General features: G+C 34.3%; 1 protein-coding gene across 7 annotated transcripts in view; it reads right to left on the reverse strand.

Annotated features, from left to right (window-relative positions):
* Positions 1 to 22,336, reverse strand: part of PAN3 (poly(A) specific ribonuclease subunit PAN3) — a 134,925-nt gene that overhangs the window by 36,385 nt on the left and 76,204 nt on the right. For 5 of the 7 annotated variants that reach the window (XR_005378426.1, XM_038573387.1, XM_038573389.1 and 2 more), the window contains 3 exons: positions 2,774 to 3,021; positions 1,582 to 1,638; positions 269 to 373 (listed from right to left, as the gene is read on the reverse strand). Coding sequence is in view for 6 of the 7 variants with exons in the window: in XM_038573387.1 (XP_038429315.1) it covers positions 269 to 373; positions 1,582 to 1,638; positions 2,774 to 3,021 (410 nt within the window). In the remaining variant the exon portion in view is untranslated. The remainder of the gene's footprint in view (positions 1 to 268; positions 374 to 1,581; positions 1,639 to 2,773; positions 3,022 to 22,336) is intronic. The other 2 variants (XM_038573390.1, XM_038573388.1) reach the window with 1 other exon arrangement.

The following is a 22,336-nucleotide window of genomic DNA, read 5'->3' on the forward strand; positions in this document are numbered from 1 at the left end:
TTAATATATTTCAAAGAGACCTTACAATGCACAGGTTATGAAGTGCAAAAAGGTAGCCCATTTAGATAGCTATTCTGTTATATGTCCTAACACACACTTGCAATTGTCTTGAACATTAGGTTTCCTTAAATAAATTCTAAATTCTATCTGCTTTAGTAGCATACTTGATTGAATTATATGATTTGAAAAGAGTTTTGTTTTTTTCTCCAGTTGTTTGCTAAAGCACAAGAGATATTAAGTATTTCCACCAGGGATTCTGAAAGCATACCTGTCGGAGTTCATCAGCCATGAAGAACGAAGGTGCATTTGCTTTTGGTTGCATATAAGCAACATGAGGTGCAGTTGGAGGGTAAATATGATAGTTTGGAAATACCTAAAAAGGCAGGGAGGAGGAAAATGTAATAACCAATTATTCTCAACTGATGAGCTTTATCAATGTTTTAATAAAGTTTTAATCTTTAAATGACAGCGGTAAATAAATGGATACATTTTAATGATAGTGAATTAAACACCTCAGAATAGCTGTTATTAGTATACTTTTTGAATGAACTCACTTTAAAAATATTATACTGCAATAATGAATTTAAAAATCTAACAAGGAAACATTTCTTGAAATACAGTAAAATTTAACTTCCAATGAGAGAACAAAGCTGCTCTTTGGAAGAAGTGTTACATAGTTTGTAAATATTTTTTAAAGCAGTTGAGAGAGAGGAAGAAAGCAGATATTTAAAGTGTTTGGATTTAGTCAGATAATGAGGTTTAACACTGCCTTGTCTACCCAAAGAACCACTCCCCTGAAGGGCTTTTTTGGCCAATCTAAACAAACTTGTTATGTACATACTGGTTTCAAATTGCAACAGTAAAGAGGACCAACTGACTTAACTCTTGGTCTGGGACTGAAGCTTAGGTGAACAATAGGGTGCAACAATCTATTTAAATACTTTCTGGGCAAACTACAGTAAAGTTACTAAATCTTCCAGCTTCTTAGAAATGGACTCTTCTTCACCCCTTGCTTCTTCTGTTTTCCTATGCCTCTCCTTCCTCTTCACTGGTCCCTGATACAAAAATCAATGTATATTCTAAACTATGTTTTCTTTTTTCATTTTAAAAGCTGAAAGAAACACTTTTTTTCCCCTCTCTGAAAAACGAATTCAGCTAATTTCTGCTGCCCTCAGATGATCACTCTTGCTCTGGATCTCAATCAGGAAGTGGTTTTGCAATACCTGTAAGGTTTCCTTTAACCTAAATCTGTAGGGGAATAATACCTCCTTTTTCTTGCCTTGGTTTTCTTACACCAGATAGCAGTTTGGCTTAACCACCGCAGGTTTACCATGAGCATATTTTTAAGAGTGGTGTGAAGGGTAAAAACATTGTAAAAATGTGCCATATATAATCACTACAAAAACAACTGAGACAGTTTTGTGACAAAAGAACCTCTTTATAGATTAAATTTGCTCCTTCTACAAATATGATAAAATATAATAAAAATATAAATAATTATAAAATATAATAAACCCCCAAAAAAGGTAAAACATTGATGGAATTCTTACTTGAAAGAACCAAGGAAAGTCTCTACTCTACCTCAATTATTTGACCTTCTGTTCGGCAAGCTGTTCTGTGATAATTTTTGAAAGATCTCTGACCAAAAACAAAACAAAACAGAACAAAACTATTAGCTATTTATTAGTTTTTAAAAAGCATTTTACAGAATTCATAAGTATGTCTATAAATGTTTTCACATTTATTTCTCACAAGGAGGTTAGATATTATTATCCCCATTTATAACTGGGGAAATGGTCTCAGAGGTACTAAGATTCAAAAGTCACAAAACAATGGCAGGACTAGGACTCTTAAAAAACATAAAAGCACTCTGTCATCTTTGCATTCAAATTGTCTTTTAGTAAAATATTAATCAAAATAAACCATTTATTTAACTTGTGAGATCAAAATTTGCTTACTAAAACCGAAGGATAATTTTCATCTAAAACTATCATCTATAATTATGTCAAATGTCTACAATTTAGATCAGCTCTTGTGTTTTAATGGAATTTGGCTTTCTAACTCACATGCTCTCTTCAATACTACTTATTTTACTATACTAGCTAAAAAACAATTTTTGAACATGGCCACAACAGTTGAAGCTAAAAGATACAATTTGTGGAACATGAAGATATTTCTCTCTCTGCCCTTCCCCTCCTCCCTCCTTTGTTAGCCCTTTCCTCATTTGTGATCAGGGCTTCCCCTGGGCTCCCTCCCTCCTTACCAATAATCCATATTGGAGACCTCATTTCACTATGTGATCTCCACTATCCAGAAATCTAGAGATTAAATCACTGCCTCATCTGAAGGAAAGGTTTATCATCAGTTTACTTTCAGTAAATATAGGAAGCCATCTACTTTCTCAGAATTCTTACTAGAGGTAGACTAGAGGCAAAACTACCTATTATACCTTAAACAAATGTAGCGAATGTCAACTCTAACTAGCACAAGTATAGGTAATCCCATAAGCAAAACATGCCATGAAGTACTAACTAGAGCTTGAATACAATCTGTGAATAAAACCAGATTTGTCTAAATCTGGAGTTATTACTACAGAAACAGTTTACTTTGAAGCAATAAGAAGAGATTAGAGTTATCATCTAAGTTAGAAAATCAAATACTTTTTCACATCACAATAAAAAGATGCAAGAGGGGGTAAGCCTCCTCATTAATCTCATTAATATGAAGGAACTGTTGTAAGAGTACTATAACTTCTCCTTTAATGCAGACATACCATTCCAGTCAAAGGTGCTGGGGTTGTGTCTGTATAGAAGTAAGTCGTCCCACCGACAGTTTCCTTTTGGATCACCTGACCAGAAGATGGAGTCTGAGAAACAGGATTATTAACAGGTGTAGAGGCACTAGAAGGCACCATGTAATTTGCTGGATTTGGAGTGTGACTTCTTCTTCTAGGAGCAGGAGAAGTATGCGGAGTGATCTTGGGAGAATGAAGAGGGGAAGATCCAGCAGACAAGGACATTCCTGAAGAAGATGTACAAATGTTTCTTAGGGAGGAGAAATTGGTTTTAAAGAAACACAGATGGAAATAAAATGCAAACATTCATTTGGAAGAAACATCATCTTTAGCAAAATCAAGTGCAAAAATAAAAGCCATGATTTTATCTTGGTTATGTTTTAGAGAAAGCTCTGATGAAAGCAAATGTAAAGATGTTTCTTTTTTCAAAGATAGACATTTCTAAATAAACTAGGAAATTTATTGCAAGAATAGTCTCCTCCATATCAAGGTTTACACAAGAAACTTCAATAGTAAGAATCATCAGAAATTTAACAAATTAATTTAATGGAAAAATGAGAAATAACAAACTGAGACTCTTTAAAAAGCCTTTTTATAAGCCTTTATAAAAGCCTTTCTTTCATAAAGGGCCCAATTCCCTTTTTGTGAAGAATCATTTAAAACTATGGCTATTAACAACACAAATACCACATTAACCTAAAGTAGTATAGTATTAAAAATAAAACTATTTAATGAGATTTACTAGATTTCTTTTGGCCAAATACAATTAACAGAATGGTTGAAAAAGCAAAACAATTAAGTCTAGTCTTAGCTGAAATACACAACAGCTTACACATTATATTTTTTAATCAAGCAGTAGACTGTTTTGATGCCTTTTGTCTTTAACTCTAAATAGGCATATACTAGAACAAATGAAAACTTCTGCAAATGCATACTTTGTAAAATTAGGCCAACTGATACCACTAGGTTCTAACAGAAGTTTTATCCAAACACAACTAATAAGAAACCATTATACGGAGGGCATCCTCTATTATGATCCTAACGTGAAGAAAGGGAAAGGACAATTGTCTTAACCCTTCAGGAGATTCCAAGCTAGCTGAGAAAACAAAACCAGGTCACATGTAAAAGACATAAAATATAAAATGACTTACAAAAACACTCAAATATAAATTAATATACTGCAAACTACATGCATAATAAATGCAGATGGATGCAAATTAATTAAAACCGTAGAATTAATCAAAGGCTTAATGGAGGTGATCAGTTCTGAGCAGAGATTAAAAGAGTTTCTAGAGCTACAGTTAGACTTCCTGAAAAACTTGGCTTATCCACAAACTGTTGTCTGGCCATTTGGGGAATGACTAAAAACCCACACTTTAAAGTAATTGCCATCTCACAATGCAAGGAAAAAGTTTACCAAAATGCCTCTGGTCAGAGACTATGATTAACAGGGACATGAATTTCAATTCTGAGGCATTCATAAAACACCAATAGTGTTTTTTGGAAAGATGTAGGTAGACAAAACTAAGGTGAGAACTGAGATAATCCTTATCTTTACTCAGGATAGCCCTTTGCAGTTTCTAAAGAGCCTTAACATAATTATTTCATCTCATTTTCTGAGCAACTGATTGAGTTAGGCAAGTGAGGCAGGTCAAGTTACAAGCACCATAGCAGAGATTAGAATTCAGACATGAAGAGATTTTGATTTGACCAGTGACATTTGTGCAAATCCAACAGCAAAGCCAGGACTCAAGTCTCCAAACTCTAAATGTAACACTCCTACTGCTATAACAATGTCTACTGCATTGACATTAAAGCAAGTCAGGCATTCTCAAATTTGTCTTAAAGGTATCTCAGAAAAACATTAAAAATCTAAACCTCTTTTCAAAAAATGATTATTTATAAGGAGGCCAAACTACTATATTAAGATATAAGCTTATTAAAAAAAAAAAAAAAGCACAACAAAAAACTGTTTCAGAGTTCTGTTTTTCTAACTCTATATTACACATTTAATTACAGGTTAATCCATAAAGCAAGAATTGAATTATTAACTATTTTCAAAAGACAAATACTCCCCACTTACCTAATATGAAATGTATTTAAGACAGTTTCCCTAAAGCTAGTGTTTAAGTCTTTCCAAGCCAAATCACCAAAGATGAGCAAATTTGTTTACTACCTTTAAATTAAATAACAACAACAAATATAGCTACCAATTCTTGAATACTTTCCAATGTGGCACTAATAAAAGTACTTCATATACATCAGTCTATGTAATCCTCACAACAACCCTGTGAGGTAGGTATACCACATTCACCTCACTGCTAAGAAAATGTTGAAAAAGTTTTTAAATTATAAGGACAAATATAGGTTATTAAACAAAAGAATCCAGACTCAACTCAGGTCTCAGTGGATTCCAAAGCCTGTGCTCTTAGCCCATAAGCTATCTAGTTGCCTAGTTCCTATGTCTTATACTAGAAAGTAGAAAGGGGATCCATTACCCATAGTAGTAGCATTAGTGACCACATTAAGCCATGTGGGATATAAGTGCAGCATGGAGTGCAGGGAAAGATTCTGACACCAAAGTAGGTGTGCAAGTAAGACAAAAGGTAGAGTCTCTTTAAGCCTGAATGCATGGTAAAAGATTACCAAAACCAAACTGTGGTCAGTTAAGAAGGAAATTCATGTATAATAGAATTTGTAAGTTGTAATGTAACTAGCTTTCTCTCTTAAGGATTTCTAATTTTGTTGCAGCACTGAAATCTGAGTTCATATATCTGAGCTGATACTTAATACATTCAAAATAAAATATGTACACTATTAAGCACCAGCTATAGGGGAAACAGGATATTTAAATGTATAGGAAGCTAGAAATGAAATTAACCCCTAAATTACTGAAACTTCACACCTAGTCACATAAGGCACAGCTTTGTGCCACCAGAATATCTCAAACATGTTAAAGAACGGAGTAAAGTATGCACATATCTGTTCGAAGAGAGGTATTCTGTACCTAACTACTGTGAAGACAACAGCCACCACATACTTAATGTCAACTGCCTATATCTAACACTAAATTATAAACAGCCCAAAGGAGTAGAACCATACTACAGAAATGAGTAGTTAAAAATAAAGATGAATTAAAATGAGATTTGATTTCACTTCTCTCACATGTAAATACTGCTTTAGAAGTTCTATTTTTCCTTATACTGGGGATAAGGGCTACTTGTGGTAATTACAACACCAACACCCTACTCTTAACTGGTACTCAACCACCAGAACACTTAAGCAAATATAATAACCACTGAGGATACTATAAGAGACAATCTGGAAGAATGAAAAATTGTATTTAAAAAAAGATGATTTAGAAATATTACATTTTGTATTTTTTGGCATTGCTTTTTGTAATTTATTCTTAGAATGACATTTTGTTGACATCTTATGCCATAATGGCACTATAATTTGTTAGGCAAATATTCAAACTGTGATACTTAAATCGTATATGTTAAATTAATTGTTTCAGAACATCTAAAAAAATCTCTTCTTAAATGTATCCCAATTCAAATAGAAGGGAGGAAACAGTAAAGAGATGCTCACTGGAGGAGTTAACCAGAGCAATTAACAAAATATAAGAAATGATATAAAAAAACCTTTAAGGCTACAAAGTATCAGTGTTTTTGAATGACATGATTTTATACCTGAAAAACCTACGAAAACCAACAAAAAAGACACTTGGAACTAAGAGATATGATACAACCCAAATTTAAAATATAGCTGAGATAAAAAAAGAACAACAAAAACTCCAAGAGTAAGAAATTAAAGAAAAAACTGGAATTAAGAGGTAATACTGTGGAAAGTTTGAGGAAAAATCTAGGCTAATTGAGGCTTTAATGCCCACATGAGAATATGAAACATGGCCTTCAGCCCATAAAACCTGGGGATTAGGACTCTAATTTCAGTGTGAAGCCAAGGAGTCTGGAAAAGGTGCAACATCAGTGAATGTAGGATGAGAAAACTTCTTTCTACCTACTAGCCCATAGAGGCAAAAAGTAAGTTTACTTGTGGAAGAGAGATGGAGGAAAGGAGAAGGCTGGAGCTGTGCTGAGAGAAAAGAATCCCATGCCAGTACTATACACAGGTATAGCAAAGAAAATTCCCAGGAGACTTCATTCATGTTATAGGAATCTCAGTGAAAAATTAACAAAGTTTGAACTGTCCTGGACATTTGTGTGAAGCAAACACCAACTGTTTTTGATGAATGCTTCTACAACCCAGAACACACAAGATCTCTCCCTAGAAAAACAATTCCACTTAAAAGAACTCCCAAAGTAAGGGTCAGCGTGGACAATAAACTTGTGAATTAATACCATGAGAAAAAGGGATCTCAGAAAACAGAATGCTATAAATGATATAAAACTGAAACTAAAATGATTGAAGACATGAGAGAAATGACATCATAAAAAGAAAAAAACAGAAGATTTGTTCTTCTTAAATAAAACTAAACTCTTTAAGAGTAAAAAATATAATCCTTGAAATTAAAGGGAAAAAAAACTCAACAGATGAATTAAATAGCAAAGTAGACACAACCAAGAGAGAAAAAGTAAACCAGAGAAGTAACTTATGAAATTACCTAAAAATAAAACTTGGGAAATAAGGAAAAGTGGTTAGGACAAACAATGACATTAACTGGAGACTGCATCAGCAACATTATACAATGAAATAATCAAAGTAAGACGGGAAAAAGAATTGTCACTTAAAGTTTATACACAATTTATTTGCAAATGAGGAAAAATACGAAGACATTTTTTAGAATCTGTCACTCACATCTCCTTGGTGAAATGATCAACTTCGGTATAGAGAAAACCCCTTCTCCCCAAAATCATAGACTATAATAATGTATGGATAAATTTGGAAAACCACTGATAGTGAAAAAACAAGAAGTCTGAAATAGGTTCAAGTCAAAGTGCAATTAAAATTCTTTTAAAAAGGGACGCTTGGGAGGCTCAGTGGTTGAGCATATCCCTTCACCTCAGAGCGTGATCCTGGGGTTCTGGGATTGAGTCCCACACTGGGTCCCCACAGGGAGCCTGCTTTTCCCTCTATGTCTCTGCCTCTCTCTGTGTGTCTCTCATGAATAAATAAATAAAATTTTTAACAAAAAATAAATAAAACAAAATTCTTAAGAATTTAAATAAGAGAGAGACAGAGAAAGAAAGAAATTCTAGGAACTATTACACTGAAAGGGGGTGAAAGGAACAAAATCATTAAATATCCTTATGAAGTATCTTTACCTCCTTCTTCTTTAATAATTTCGTACTTAGCAAAGCATGCATGGTAAAATTCTAGGGGTGACCACTATGCAAAACAGAAACATAATATATATAACATCTAACCAATACCTCACACCATATATAAAACTACCTCAGGGACGCCTGGGTGGCTCAGTTGGTTAAGCGTCCGACTTTTGATTTTGGCTCAGGTCATAATCTCAGAGTTCTGGGATGGAGCCCTGTGTCAGGCTCCCCACTCAATGGGGAATCTGCTTCTCTCCCTCACCCTTTGCCTCTCCCCCTGCTCTCACTCCCTTTTTGTCTAAAATAAATCTGTGTAAAAAAACAAAAACACTCTCAAAATGGATCAAAAACCTAAACAAAGCTAACCTATGAAACTCTAAGAAGAAAACAAGCATAATCCTTCAGGAACTTCAGCTAAGGAATGGTTTCTTAGGATAAGACACCTAAGCACACATAACCAAAACAATAAAAAGTAAATTAGATTTCATCAAAATTGAAAGCTTTGTATACTCCACAGGAAACTATCAAGAAAGTGAAAAGGCCATCCACAGAATGGGAGAAAATATTTACAAATCCTATTCAATAATGGGCTAGCAGGCAGAATATACAAAGAACTCTTATGACTCAACAATAAAAACAAATTTAAAAAACAGGCAAAGGATTTGAACATTTTCCAAAGAAGATATACAAATGGCAAATAAGCATATAAAAAGCTCAACATTAGTCATTAGAAACATACAAATCACAACTACAAATCCACTTCATAACACTAGGATGGTTACAATTTTAAAAAAAGGTCAATAACAAATATAAGAGCAAATGGAAAAATTGAAATCCTCATACATTGCTGGTGGGAATGTAAAATGATATAGTCACTTTGGAAAACAGTTTGGCAGTTTTTCAAATTGTTAAGTATAGTTATGGTATGACCAGCAACTCCACTCCTAAGTACGTTACCCAAGAGAATTGAAAATATATGTTCATGCAAATACTTGTACTTGGATGTTCATAGCAGTATTATGCATAATAGTCAAAAAATGGAAACAACTCAAATGTCTATCAACTGATAAATGTGTAAATAAAATCTGATCCATCCACACAATGGAATATCATTCACCCATAAAATGGGGGAATCTGATAAATGCTATAACATGGATGAACTCTGAAAACATTGCTAAATGAAAGAAGCCAGACACAAAAAGCCATTTACTGTATGATTCTACTTATAGGAAATGTCCAGAACAGGCGAATCCTTTATAAAGACATAAAGTTGATTAGTGCTTTCCAAGGACTAGGGATGGAGAAAATCGGGAATAACTACTAACTGGTATGAAGTTTCCTTTTAGGGTGAAGAAATGTTGTAGAATTAGATAGTGATGATGGCTACACAACTGTGAATATGTTAGCACATTCACCACTGAATTGTATACTCTGAAAGGGTGAATTTAATGATTTGTGGGTTTTACTTCAACCAACGAACAAAAATAAAAATCTAGATATACACTTACCTAGAAATACAGGCTTATATTAAGAGGTTAAAACTCTACTAACAGAAACAAAAGGTAACTTGAACAAAAGGAAATAAATACTCATACTTACTTGCTATAAAGACTTCAATTCTACCCTTAACTAATGCTAGTTCAATAAAATGCCAACACAATTTTTTGTAATTAGCCAAACCGATTATAACTATGTGGAAAGCTAAACATTAAGAATAGCCAGGAAAATTATTAAAGAAAGTTAAGTACAGAGGAAGAATAAAGAAAAGGGAAAGGAAGAATAAAGTATGAAATAAGATCAGAAGTGATGAAAACTACAGTAATAAAAATGTTTGATAAAGATTCACATAAATAGTGGGTCAATACAACAGAATAGGCACAAAACTTGACCTCAAATACATATGAAAAAATAAGATAGGGATCCCTGGGTAGCGCAGCGGTTTAGCGCCTGCCTTTGGCCCAGGGCGCGATCCTGGAGACCTGGGATCGAGTCCCACGTCAGGCTCTCGGTGCATGGAGCCTGCTTCTCCCCTCTGCCTATGTCTCTGCCCCCCCCTCTCTCTCTCTCTCTCTCTGTGACTATCATAAATAAATAAAAAATTAAAAAAAAAAAGATAAAGGTGGCATTTCAAACTTCAGGGAAGGAGAGGACCACAGTCAGATAGGACAACTGACTGCTGTCACTAAATGATGGAACAAATAGATATAAGCAAAGAGATTTAGATAAAACAGATAAAAGCAACTGGCCCTTTCATTCATTTTACCCACATGAATTTCAGGTAAATATTCAGACTAAATATTTAAGAGCTCAAGAAGAAAAGTACTGAAAAGAGTATTTTTAAAAATACGTTATGAAGACACAAAATGCAAAAGTCAAAAGAAAATGCCAATTTAACTTCTTCAAAAATAAATTTCCTACATAGCAAAGATATTTCCAACACTTAAAAAATGGTTCCCCAGCTTAATACAGTTCTTAATAGAAAAAGGAAAAATTAGGGATCCCTGGGTGGCGCAGCGGTTTAGCGCCTGCCTTTGGCCCAGGGTGCGATCCTGGAGACCCGGGATCGAATCCCACGTCGGGCTCCCGGTGCATGGAGCCTGCCTGCTTCTCCCTCTGCCTGTGTCTCTGCCTCTCTCTCTCTCTCTCTCTGATGTGACTATCATAAATAAATAAAAAAAAAAAATTAAAAAAAAAGAAAAAAGAAAAAGGAAAAATTACATACTAGCCAGTTTGTAGACAAGAAAATTAAATGCATCTAATATGTAAAAACGATGCTGTTATTCCCTGACAATTAGAGATGCAAATTAAAACCAGTATTATCACTGGCCTCCTGTCAGACTGGCATAGATTAAAAAATTCATTTAGGCAATTATTTAAAAAGTGAGTGCATAAAATCAGTCACACACATTTAGTATCAGTTATAACAATCTTTTGGAAAACAATTTGGCAATACCTATCAACTAAGACTTTTTAATTGACATAATGGTACATAATACAAAGTCATAAAATGAAAAATAAAAGCTGTGAACTCCATAAAAGTGGATATTTTTGTCTTGTCCATCTTTTAGACCCACATAAGTCCAGAATAAAAGCTTCATGAATAAATGGTAAGGTTTCTTTTAAATCCATTCCAGGAAAAAACAAAAATTATTTTTTTCTTTCAGAGAAATTAAAATAAAAGTGTCTACTCAGATACAAATGCATCTGAGATACCAAGAGTAAAGGTCTCCCTAAATATGAAAGCATTAGAAACATTCCTCTTAAAAATCAAGAATATGACAAAAATGTCACTTATGACTGCTTTTAAATAATATCATGTTAAAGGCTTAGCCAATTGCAATAAAACAACAGAGGAAAGGTTACAAAAGAAAAGAAAAAAACATCATTATTTGCATACATATAAGAATCTATAAAATAAGGGCGCCTGGGTGGCTCAGTGGTTGAGCATCTGCCTTTGGCTCAGCTTGTGATCCTGGAGCCTGTTTTAGGCTCCCTGCAGGAAGCCTGCTTTTCCCTCTGCCTACTTCTCTGCCTCTCTCTGTGTCTCTCATGAATAGATAAATAAAATCTTAAAAAAAAAAAAAAAGAATCTATAAAATACCAGAAATATCAAAGTAACCAACATACAAAGGTCAATCACATTACCTATACTCTAGAAATAATTACAAAAATTTTATTTTTTAAAGACACCAATTATAATACCAACAAATCCTACAAAGTGTCTCAGAAGATCTAACAAAATATATGTAAGACCTGAACACAGAAAATTATAAAACTTTGTAGAATGACATTAAGGAAGACCTGGAAAGAAGACAGAAAAGGAGAGAGAGTCCATGGTCATAGATAGAAAGATGTAATGATTCTCTTCGATTCATTCAAAGATTCAATGCAACTTCTGTTGAAGGCACTGTCCTGCCTCACGAATCCTCAAGTCTCCCAAACTCCTTCCTCCTCTGGGACATTTATCAACAACCCTCCTTGCCAACACCAAACTCTAAACCCCACCCTCATACTAATGCATTTTGGATTTTATCTTTTGCAGCAAGTACCACACAATTTGACTTGTCTCTTTGTAGGAAAGAACTATACCTTAATCCTCTCTGTATTCCTAACTATACTTTGTCACAGTACAGTTGTCAGCACACAAGAAATCTGCTGAAAATATACAGAGGTGCAAGTTTCATCTTTGTGACACCAACAACCAAGATGTTAAATAGAGCAATAACCATGATCAGGGGAATGCCATCACCAGAATTACCCAAGTTTAACAAGAAGTTGAGAGGGGAAAAATCAAGGTGTATGCTATCAAGTGACATAGATGTCGACCATCGCTAGTGAAACAAGCCATAAACTGTTGTGAAAGAGAAAGAAGAAAGAAAGAAAGAAAGAAAGAAAGAAAGAAAGAAAGAAAGAAAGAAAGAAAGAAAGAAAGGGAGAAAGAAAGAAAGAAAAGAGAAAGAAAAGAAAAGAAAAGAAAAGAAAAGAAAAGAAAAGAAAAGAAAAGAAAAAAGAAAAAGAGAGGAATTTGAAAGAATTTGGGGTGAAGGGCATTCTTCTTATAGAACAGTCTGATTATTCTAACATTACTCCTTCCAGGTCAACGTAGCTTGGGTAAACCTAGCTTACAATAACAATTTTAACAAAGTTCCAATAACCAAACTAAATCCCCAATAACAAATGGTCATGTATGACCATATTAAGAAGAATGTTTAAATTATTAAAATATATCTGATATTGAACAAATGGATTAAACTGAAGACAAACAGAAGCAGCATTACCTTCTTAGCAACAGAGTCAGTATTTGGGGCCTCATTCAAGAGAAAATCATACTAAGGAATTCATGTGATAATATCCAGTAGTACAAAAAACAAAGTTACTTCTAAAAATACATTTCCTAATTTATTCATTTTTTAAACCAAATTCTCCAATAACACCACCTCCCTAAAATAAAATGATGCACAGTTACAGCCCAAACCACAGACACTAAGCTTTTACTCCTAAATTCTACAAGGTCTTAAACATACTAATAATACAATCTTTTCTCTGACTTTGCTGATGATTTAAAAGATGGGTATAAAAGGTCAACTCTGAAGTTAGGTTCAGAAGACTTTCCCCCATTTAGCTCTTTCAGTGCTTCAGACACAAACTCTATTTCTTGTTCCTTTCTTTCACTAGCTGTTCTTAGCAAAAAGAGAAAGAAATTCAAGTAATTATAATCATTTTAACAATTAAAAGTTTGGATATCATGGAGTTATTTGCAATTTTTTATCCGCAATTTGCAATCTGTCAAACAAAACCCCAAGATACTCTAACTATACTCCATGCAGGACAGATTTCTACTGAATAGAATTTTTTCAAATAAAATGTTAACAGTTACAGAACATCAGAAATGCACTCAACTCTTCACATGATAATAACTGTATAAATAGAGCTGCTTTAAAATATAATCCTTAGAGTTTCTCCATAAATTTAGTAACAAAGATCCTTGACTAGGGAGTCCTCAGGACCACCCCCATGTTCAGAAATTCACTAGAACGCAAAGGATTCATTCAGCATACAGTTGCATTCATGGTAAAGATTTATCACAGCAATGTAGTAAGCATACACATCCAGATCTCAAGGGAAAAGCACATAGGTGGAGCCCAGAGAACTCATGTGCAGGTTTCCTTAGGTTCTCTTCCTCTCATGAGAGTTCACACAGCTTCCTATTCCTCCAATAACATGTGTACAATATATGTGCCCAAAGAAGCCAAATAGAGACTCCATGCCCTTGGTTTTTATAAGGAACTGAGTATAGGCACCTTCTGCCTAATACATACCAGAATTCCAAACTTCCAGAAGGAAACAAGTGTGTAGCATAAACCAAATTGTTTACATAAAAAAATCTAGGCACAATAAACTACCCTAATCAGTTGGGAACAATGTGAACATTCCTCAAATGCAAGTTCCCAGACATCAGCCAAGGGCAACCCTTACAAGCAGGCTTTTCTTACGACAGGAGTCTTTAGCCTGCTAGGTTAACTGACTTCTGCACAGACACCTTGAATTGTGTCTGGTATAGTCACCACTGTTTCATAACTCTGTTCTAATAGTAAAATGAATACTGTTAGAGAAAAATACAAGAACAAATGTTTTGTTTTTCCTATCTAAACATGCTTTGGGGAACGAACGGGAGAAAAAAAGAATTTCACTACTTTTTATCCATATCCCTTTAGAAAAGATTACATATATTAGCGACATACACTCCATGGCTAGGAAATACAGCAAAGAAAAATTGAATGTAGTTCATAGAAAAAGGATTTGAACCTATGTGCTTCATCAGTTCCTATCTGTAAGTATTTGAACTATCATATACACACTAAATGTTATGGCTTAAAATAAGATTTCAGCTAGTAACATTAAATAGAAAAGACTTCATAATATCAATAATTAAATCATATTTTAGCTCTGGCATACAAAAGTTATAGAAGCCATTCAAAAAGTTTACTTATTTAAACATTAGAAGGATATGAAACAAAGCTTTATTCTTCATAAATAACTGTTGGACTCTGAGGTTATGATTTGGCATATGCATCATAAAAGCAGCTGCTTTCAATTTTAGTAGCTTAAAAACTATTCACAGCCTTTATCCCAGAAATTCTAGTTCTGGGAAGTAACCTAAGAAATCATCCTAAATCCTGAAAAATACTTATAGTTAAGAAAAATGTGTATCTGTAACAGAGCACATACACATATGCCACTTTTTAAAAGATAACACTATGATTCAACTTTTTAATAGATAAAATAACTTTTTAAAAACCAAAAGGCAATGTGAAGTTTAGAGAAAATACTGTCAATCAACTAAAGCCTATTAAGGTGCTAAGAATTTAGGGGAAATTAGATCATTATAGGTGATGCATTATAATGTGAACTAAAATTTTTCTCAGGATATAATTATTTGATCCAGTTAGAAAATATTCAGTTTGAATAATTAAAAACTTAACCTGAAATAAAATTAATTTCTTGTAAGTTAAAACTCTGAATAAACTTGAGCATAAGCTTGTTTGCACAAATACTAAAGTGGTCATCATCTATATTGCCTTATAATAAAAGAAACTTAAAAATCTTAAATTTAGAAAAATTCTTTTCAATATTTTTACATGATAATCACCTCACTGAGGGACCCTTAAACTCTTAATTATCTTTTTAAAGATAATTAGAATCCATTTAATTATCTACTAAAGATAAATAAGAATCTACTTCATCAACTCAATAGTCTGAACAGAATATTTTATAATTTCCAATTTTTAAGCCAGAAGTAGACTAAGTTTTTTTTTTTCCTTTTACAAATCAGACAACTGGGCCCAGAGTAGCTCAGTGATTTGTTCAGTCATATAAATTCAGTGATCATAGTATTCAAACTAGAATCTAGGCCCCTTGAGGGCGAATACAGCTCAGTGTAGTATTCATGCTGTTGGATTTTTACCTAAATTTAAATCCCTAATGGCTATATAAAAGTAATGTACCTAAAAGGAAAAGTTATAGTATAAAGAGAAAACATGATTAAAGGCAAAACTGCCAAGTTTCTGCCTATCAAATATAAAATATTAAAGGAAGGGAGGACAGTACCAACTAATTAAAAACATTTATCCATTAAAGTTTTTGGAATCCTACAGTAAGTCTCAAAATTATACCATCAGTCCTAACGGTTTAGGTACTATGAAAAGAAACAAGTAACTATGAAGTCACGTATGACTGCTACAGACAAGAGTAATTCAGAAGATCCTTGAATTTAAAGACTAAAGTAGAATTCAGAGTTTCTGAAGAATCCTAGCAATATGGATGTTTGAGTTATTTTCTTTATTAAAAATTTTTAAAAATTTATGTATCCAATGACATTAATTTTTCTCCCTCCTAAAAGGTTATTATTAAATTGATAGGGTACATTTTATAATAGATGGCATCTAAGAATCCAGGAAAATATGGTAAATCTAGATTATGGTTGATTACTTTTCTGCCAAACAAGGGGACTGACGGCAATAATCCTTCAAGATTTTGCCATTAAGTAAAAAAAGTCAACATTTTACTAAATTTTAACTCGGAAACATTTTACCATCACTGTTAAGCCACAAACTGAGGTAAGAAAACTTTCAAATAAAGATATAACTGAGACAACCATCATACAGGCATGTATATATTTTAAATGAGGATCTAATCCTTAAATACACTGTACAAAATAAAACAAACCAGCACCCAAAAAAGCAACAGAATTAGGAAGTAATAACTAAGATAACATGCTTTATACTTCTTTCCCCGTAATAATTTCATCATCCTATCAAATTAAGCTCTGCAAATAGTTATCAAAATTGGCTAAAAATGTTCTTAATTAAAAGTATCATGCTTGGGATCCCTGGGTGGCGCAGCGGTTTAGCGCCTGCCTTTGGCCCAGGGCGCGATCCTGGAGACCCAGGATCGAATCCCACGTCGGGCTCCCAGTGCATGGAGCCTGCTTCTCCCTCTGCCTATGTCTCTGCCTCTCTCTCACTCACTGTGTGACTATCATAAATAAATAAATAAAAATTAAAAAAAAAAAAAGTATCATGCTTAAGGTCAAAATAATAATGAACCTAAAGTTGAGCTGTATTAAAGCTCACTGTCTACAGCCCTATTTTCCAAACTCTGACATGATAGATTTGCACTTCTAGCCTAAACAATAAAGGATATTTAGTAGTCAACTGAAATACTGACTAGTCAAAATTCCCATTATTTTATATATTTTAAATCATGCTAACTTACAATTGACTAAAATAAATATATTTGCAATCCTAAACCACAAGATTATATGTGTTACCGCACAGATGTACCTTTGGTCAAAATATTCCTTATGACATGCCAGACCCTATTTTTTAAAAGCCTCCAAAAAGACAACCCACACTATTCCTGCATATTTTATTATGGCCTAGAATATTAAGATAAGAAAAACTTCCTTTCTGTAGCTTATATCACTCACTGTTTCAGATTTTAAAATCCATTTATTTAAATGTTATAATTATTCTCATTTCCTCGAAGATTGATACCAAAACATACTGTACTTTTTAACGTAAAAATTGGTAATTATAAAAAGCATATCACAATATTGACCATAAACCAAAATATAAATTATTCAGATCCAGTAAAATATACACTAATCAAATTAAGTTCAATTTAGTCCTAAAAGTTTCACGCCACAAATGCAACTACCTTTGCAAAGATGAAACAACCCAAATGCCAAAAGGTTTACTTGAAAGAAATGTTTATAACCCCATGTGAAAAAAGGGTACTTGGATTCAGCAAAATCCTATGCTGACCTCTTGAGGGCATACTAATTCTTGCTGGCAACAAATAGCAGTAAAATTTCTATAAAGAATTGTTCCATGAAGTGTGGTGATAAAATGAAAACGGAGTCAATAGGGATATTGATGTTAATTGCCAGAACTGATTCCTTCACAAACCCTGTTTTCACAACAGCAACCCCTTATGATTAGGGGAATTAAAAGTTGCTGAACTCAACAATCCCTTCAGTTAAACCAACAGACCCCTCATAGAGCTGTCCAACGCTGCCCAAACTATCCATCCTTTAGTCGAATCAGTCAGTTTCATGAATTGTAGGATTTATCTTCAAGTCCAGTGCTGACTCAGAGGGTAGCTTGTTCCCTAGAGAAAACAACCAACAAAAATCAGAACAGCTACTGCTCATAAGCTCTTTCAACACCCAAGTGGAAAGGACAACTTATTGGATCCAAAAAATAGTTCAACTTCCTTTCAACTACAGAAGTAGCCAATAAACTGAAGGCAGCTATGTGCCATAGGCAGGTCTTGGTTAAAGCTTTCACTCAGTTACAGCAAAGAAATGTTAAATAGATTAAAAAAAAAAAAGCTTATATGAAAAGCTATCACACAAACCATATGGATTCTCACTCAAGAAGAAATTTACAGGGTATATAAATGAAAAGTATTCCAAAGGCCAAAGCTGTTGTTTTTTTTTTTGTTTTGTTTTAATCTCTGAAGAACTACTTTTCATGTGCATGTGTGTGTGAGCGAGAAAGAAAGAGTGAAGTAGGGGGAAATTAAATGTCTCCACCCAGAAGTAGTCTATACATGTCTCAAAGAAGGTAGCTTTGCTTAATGCCATACATAAAAAACTAGCAAAGTATTACATAATTCCTTAAATACAAGGTCCTCACTCACTAGTTGAGGAAAATATTCTGAATCAAAAGATAAAAAGACTAACATGTTCTGTTTTAAGACTTGCAATTGTGAGTTGCCTTCCCTATTATTTCTAAAACCAAAAAAAATCAACATGCACAGCCTCTGAGCTTTGAGAAATACCACAACAAAATTAGGGAGGCGTTCCACTTCAGGAGTTAGGGGTTTTGTCTACAGTATCATGCTATTTATGAAAAAGGGAGGCAAAAAACTCAGTAAGAAAGGCAACCAGAGAGCTCAAGCTAATTTCAGAACACAGAAATGTCATTTTTGTCCTTTCACGTGAATTAAATTAAAAGATTTTCATAAAACAAATACGTTACTCAAGACTGTCTTCAGAAAGAATCATGAAGGCGACCAATAAAACTTTTCATTTTTTAAATTTATAAATTCTATTATTTATTCATTCAAGTGTGGAAGAAAAATTAGAATGAAAATCTTTCCCTGTCATTTCCAAGTTATAATGTGAAAATTCTTGACCAAGAATCTCAGTGCCTGAGAGATCAGATTTATGGAGATAAAACTGGTAATACTGATATACTGCCTTGAAAATTGCGCTCATTTGCATATAAGCATCTGACACTTTGGTAAGTTGTGGGGTTTTCTGCTTCATTATTTTGGCTTTAAATTTAAAGTCTTACTGATTCCTCACTTTCCCAGCCATTCTCAGAGAAAGAGTTGAGCCCTAAGACACTTACTGCACATCATGAACGATATATGTGGCATACTCTCTCCTTGGGAGAATTCACAAAATAGTCATTCAAATCATTTGTCTGTATTCTGTGGTTCATATGAAGCAGCTCAGTTGAGAAAAGCTCCAACCTCCCAGCTTCCTTAATTATGCACCAGTAAGTTCCCTCCTATGGAAAAATAGGCCTTCTGGGCCAGTGGTTTTTGAACTGTATCAAGTAAAACCCTAGGATTCCAGAAAAGTTTCAGGGTTGTGCAAATTCTTGATTTGAAATTATTTTATCTGTTCTTTCAATATTTATTAAATCAATAAAAAAATCACAAATGCAGGTCCAAATAGTATGCACTCATTTTTAGCATACTAGTGATTATCATCAACATACTTAGTTTGTATTGGGTTACAGTATTTTCATTGAGATCCCAGAACAAAGCCTCTCTCTCCTGTCATCCCCAACCCCAATCTATATATATGTTTTTTCTATTAGGAAGGTAGGGACTCTGCAATAATCTTTCTTTAATTGCACAAGTACTGATACAAAATTGAAAAACAAGTGCACAACTTACTTGTGTGAATTATGATTCTCATGTTACTATATGACAGAAAATACAGAAGACTGAGGAACAAAAGAGTAATTATTATCCTTAACCCACCAATTTCAAGATATTGTGCTCAACAAAGTACCACATAGACTTGTTATTCCACTGAATAACTACATGAATAAATTTTTAAAATGTGACCCTCTGATACCAGTTTTATTGACTTTATATAACTTTAGATTCAGAGATTGTATATTGACTTCACAAGTGTTCTGCTGCTTTAAAACAACATTTGAAAACCACTGTTAAGCTCTAATTAAGGCTTGGTTGGTATTCCTGGTTCATAGGTCCCCTAGGGACAGAAATGGTAATTAAGTCTTCAGTTTCTGATGCCCGCTGAGCTGGAAGTTCTCGCTATCAGTACTCCAAACCTTACCTTTCCAGTCTTATCCGCTACTAGTCTCCTCTCTCCACATTCTCATAACTGTCAAAAAAACAATGTGCCAAACTCTGGAGAACTAATGGCAAACAAAACTGGTAAGGATTTTAAGAGAGAGGTACCAGGTACTTTAAATACATGGAAAATCTCTCTATCTCAGTGCCATTTTTCATTATTTTTTCCAAGTTCCTGCCCAATTGAAACTTTTCCACTTGCCTAGCAATTTTATTTTTCTAAAAGATTTTAAGTAATCTCTACAACCAACAAGGGGCTCTAACTCAGGCTCTAAGATCAAGAGCCACATGCTCTACTGACTGGGCCAGCCAGGCACCCCTTGCCTAGCAATTTTAATCTTAAAATGAAATCTCATTCTTCTGATATTTCAGAGATGAAATATCACATCACACACATTACACAAATGACAGACTTTAAAGATATTTCTTTGGAAAGATACGTGAAAAACTCTACATAACAAAAACACTAACTAAAAGCCTAAGGTGGAAAAAGAGAATTATCCATACGAGCTCATGATAGTCGTGTTTAAAATTGTCATGTGGGGGATCCCTGGGTGGCGCAGCGGTTTGGCGCCTACCTTTGGCCCAGGGTGCAATCCTGGAGACCCAGGATCGAATCCCACATCGGGCTCCCCGCATGGAGCCTGCTTCTCCCTCTGCCTGTGTCTCTGCCTCTCTCTCTCTCTCTGTGATGACTATCATAAATAAATAAAATTAAAAATAAATAAATAAATAAAATTGTCATGTGGAATCACTGCACACTGGTACCATAAATACAGCTTGTTTTTTAAAAAAACAAAACAGCAAAGTGCCAGCTGCTTAAAAACAAAAACAAAAAACACCCTGCCCTAACCTAGCCTCTCTAAGGAAACCCCATGGACTTCCTCACAATCAGCATTTAAGGGTAACCCCTGTTCCAAGAGAAACTAGAATGCTTCAGTACCACACTTGAGATTTCTTCACATCTGTTCAGTCTTTACCTATCGGGATGATTTGATTTTGAAAATTCACTAACTGTGGGGTGCCTAGGTGACTTAGTTGGTTAAGTATCTGCCTTCAGCTCAGGTCCTGATCCCAAGGTCCTAGTCTTGAGCCCCCACATCATGCTCACCGACTGGCAGGGAGTCTGCTTCCCTCTCTCCATCTGCCCCTTCCTCTGCTTGTGTGCATGCTCTCTCTCTTAAATAAATAAGTCTTAAAAAAATTTTTTCACTGAGTGAGAGCATTTCTAATTTATACCATTCAACTAGTTGAAACAGAAAAAAAAAAAAAACCTTCACAGATTCTCAACTATTTTTAAATGTTAAAGAAACCCTACCAATCCTTTAAAACCTATCTCAAGTATTTCCTTTTCCATGAACTTTTCCTTGCCTGGACGTCATGATTCAAATCAGATAAAATTTCACCTTTCTTCAAATTTTCTGGCATTTTGAACTTTTTTAGAAGGTCAGATATCAGAATCTCTTGTGAAATTTTTAATACAAAGGCCACTGCTCCAAATGTGTAGTTTCTGATTTCAGTAAATCTTAGACGTGGATAGGGAAAGAGCTATATTTTGAAAGCACTACAGATTAATATGTAACTACATATGAAAGCTTCCTGGAACCACTGTATGAGACCAGGCACTGAGCAAGGTTCCAGGAATTTAAGAAATAAGACCCACTCCCAATCTCATGAAGCTTACACTCCATCATAAATAAAGCCCACTAAAGTGCTCAAAATTTTCCAATTTAAAATTTTACTATAGGTGTCCATGTGAGATAATAATAATAGATAAAATGTTAAAAATGACTCCAGAAGAAGCATTTAACTTTAGTGGAGAAAACAGACATAAAATATAGAGAAAATCTTTTTTTTTTTTTTTTTAAATGTTAGACTGCATGCATGAATGAGGAGGGAGAGGGAGAATCTCAAGCAGACTCCCAGCTGAGCATGGAGCCTCAGGCCCAAGACACAAAGCTCCATCTCATGACCCTGGGATCCTGACCTGAGCTGAACACTTCACCAACTGAGCTACCCAGGCACCCCCAAACATAGACAAAATTGTAAAAATACAGTATGAGAGACTCAAGCACTATAGAAGCACAGAGAAGAATGACCAGACAGATAGAAATGGCTTTGGGGAATGAAAACGAGGCATTTGACCTAATCAATGAAAAATAGGCAAGATCTCAAGAAACTGAAGACACTTCCAGGCAGAGTAAGGCCAAAGCAAAGGCAAAGGGGGGGGGGGGGGGGGGGGAGGGGAAGCTGACCATGTTCAAAAACATGTTCTCAAGTAGGATGTGTATTTGAGAATAAGTCCTCCATGCGGTAGAGTTAAAGGGATGAGGCTTATTTAATCAGAAAA

Source organism: Canis lupus, chromosome 25 (genome assembly GCF_011100685.1).
Source record: "Canis lupus familiaris isolate Mischka breed German Shepherd chromosome 25, alternate assembly UU_Cfam_GSD_1.0, whole genome shotgun sequence".
In the NCBI taxonomy this organism is placed as follows: domain Eukaryota; kingdom Metazoa; phylum Chordata; class Mammalia; order Carnivora; family Canidae; genus Canis; species Canis lupus.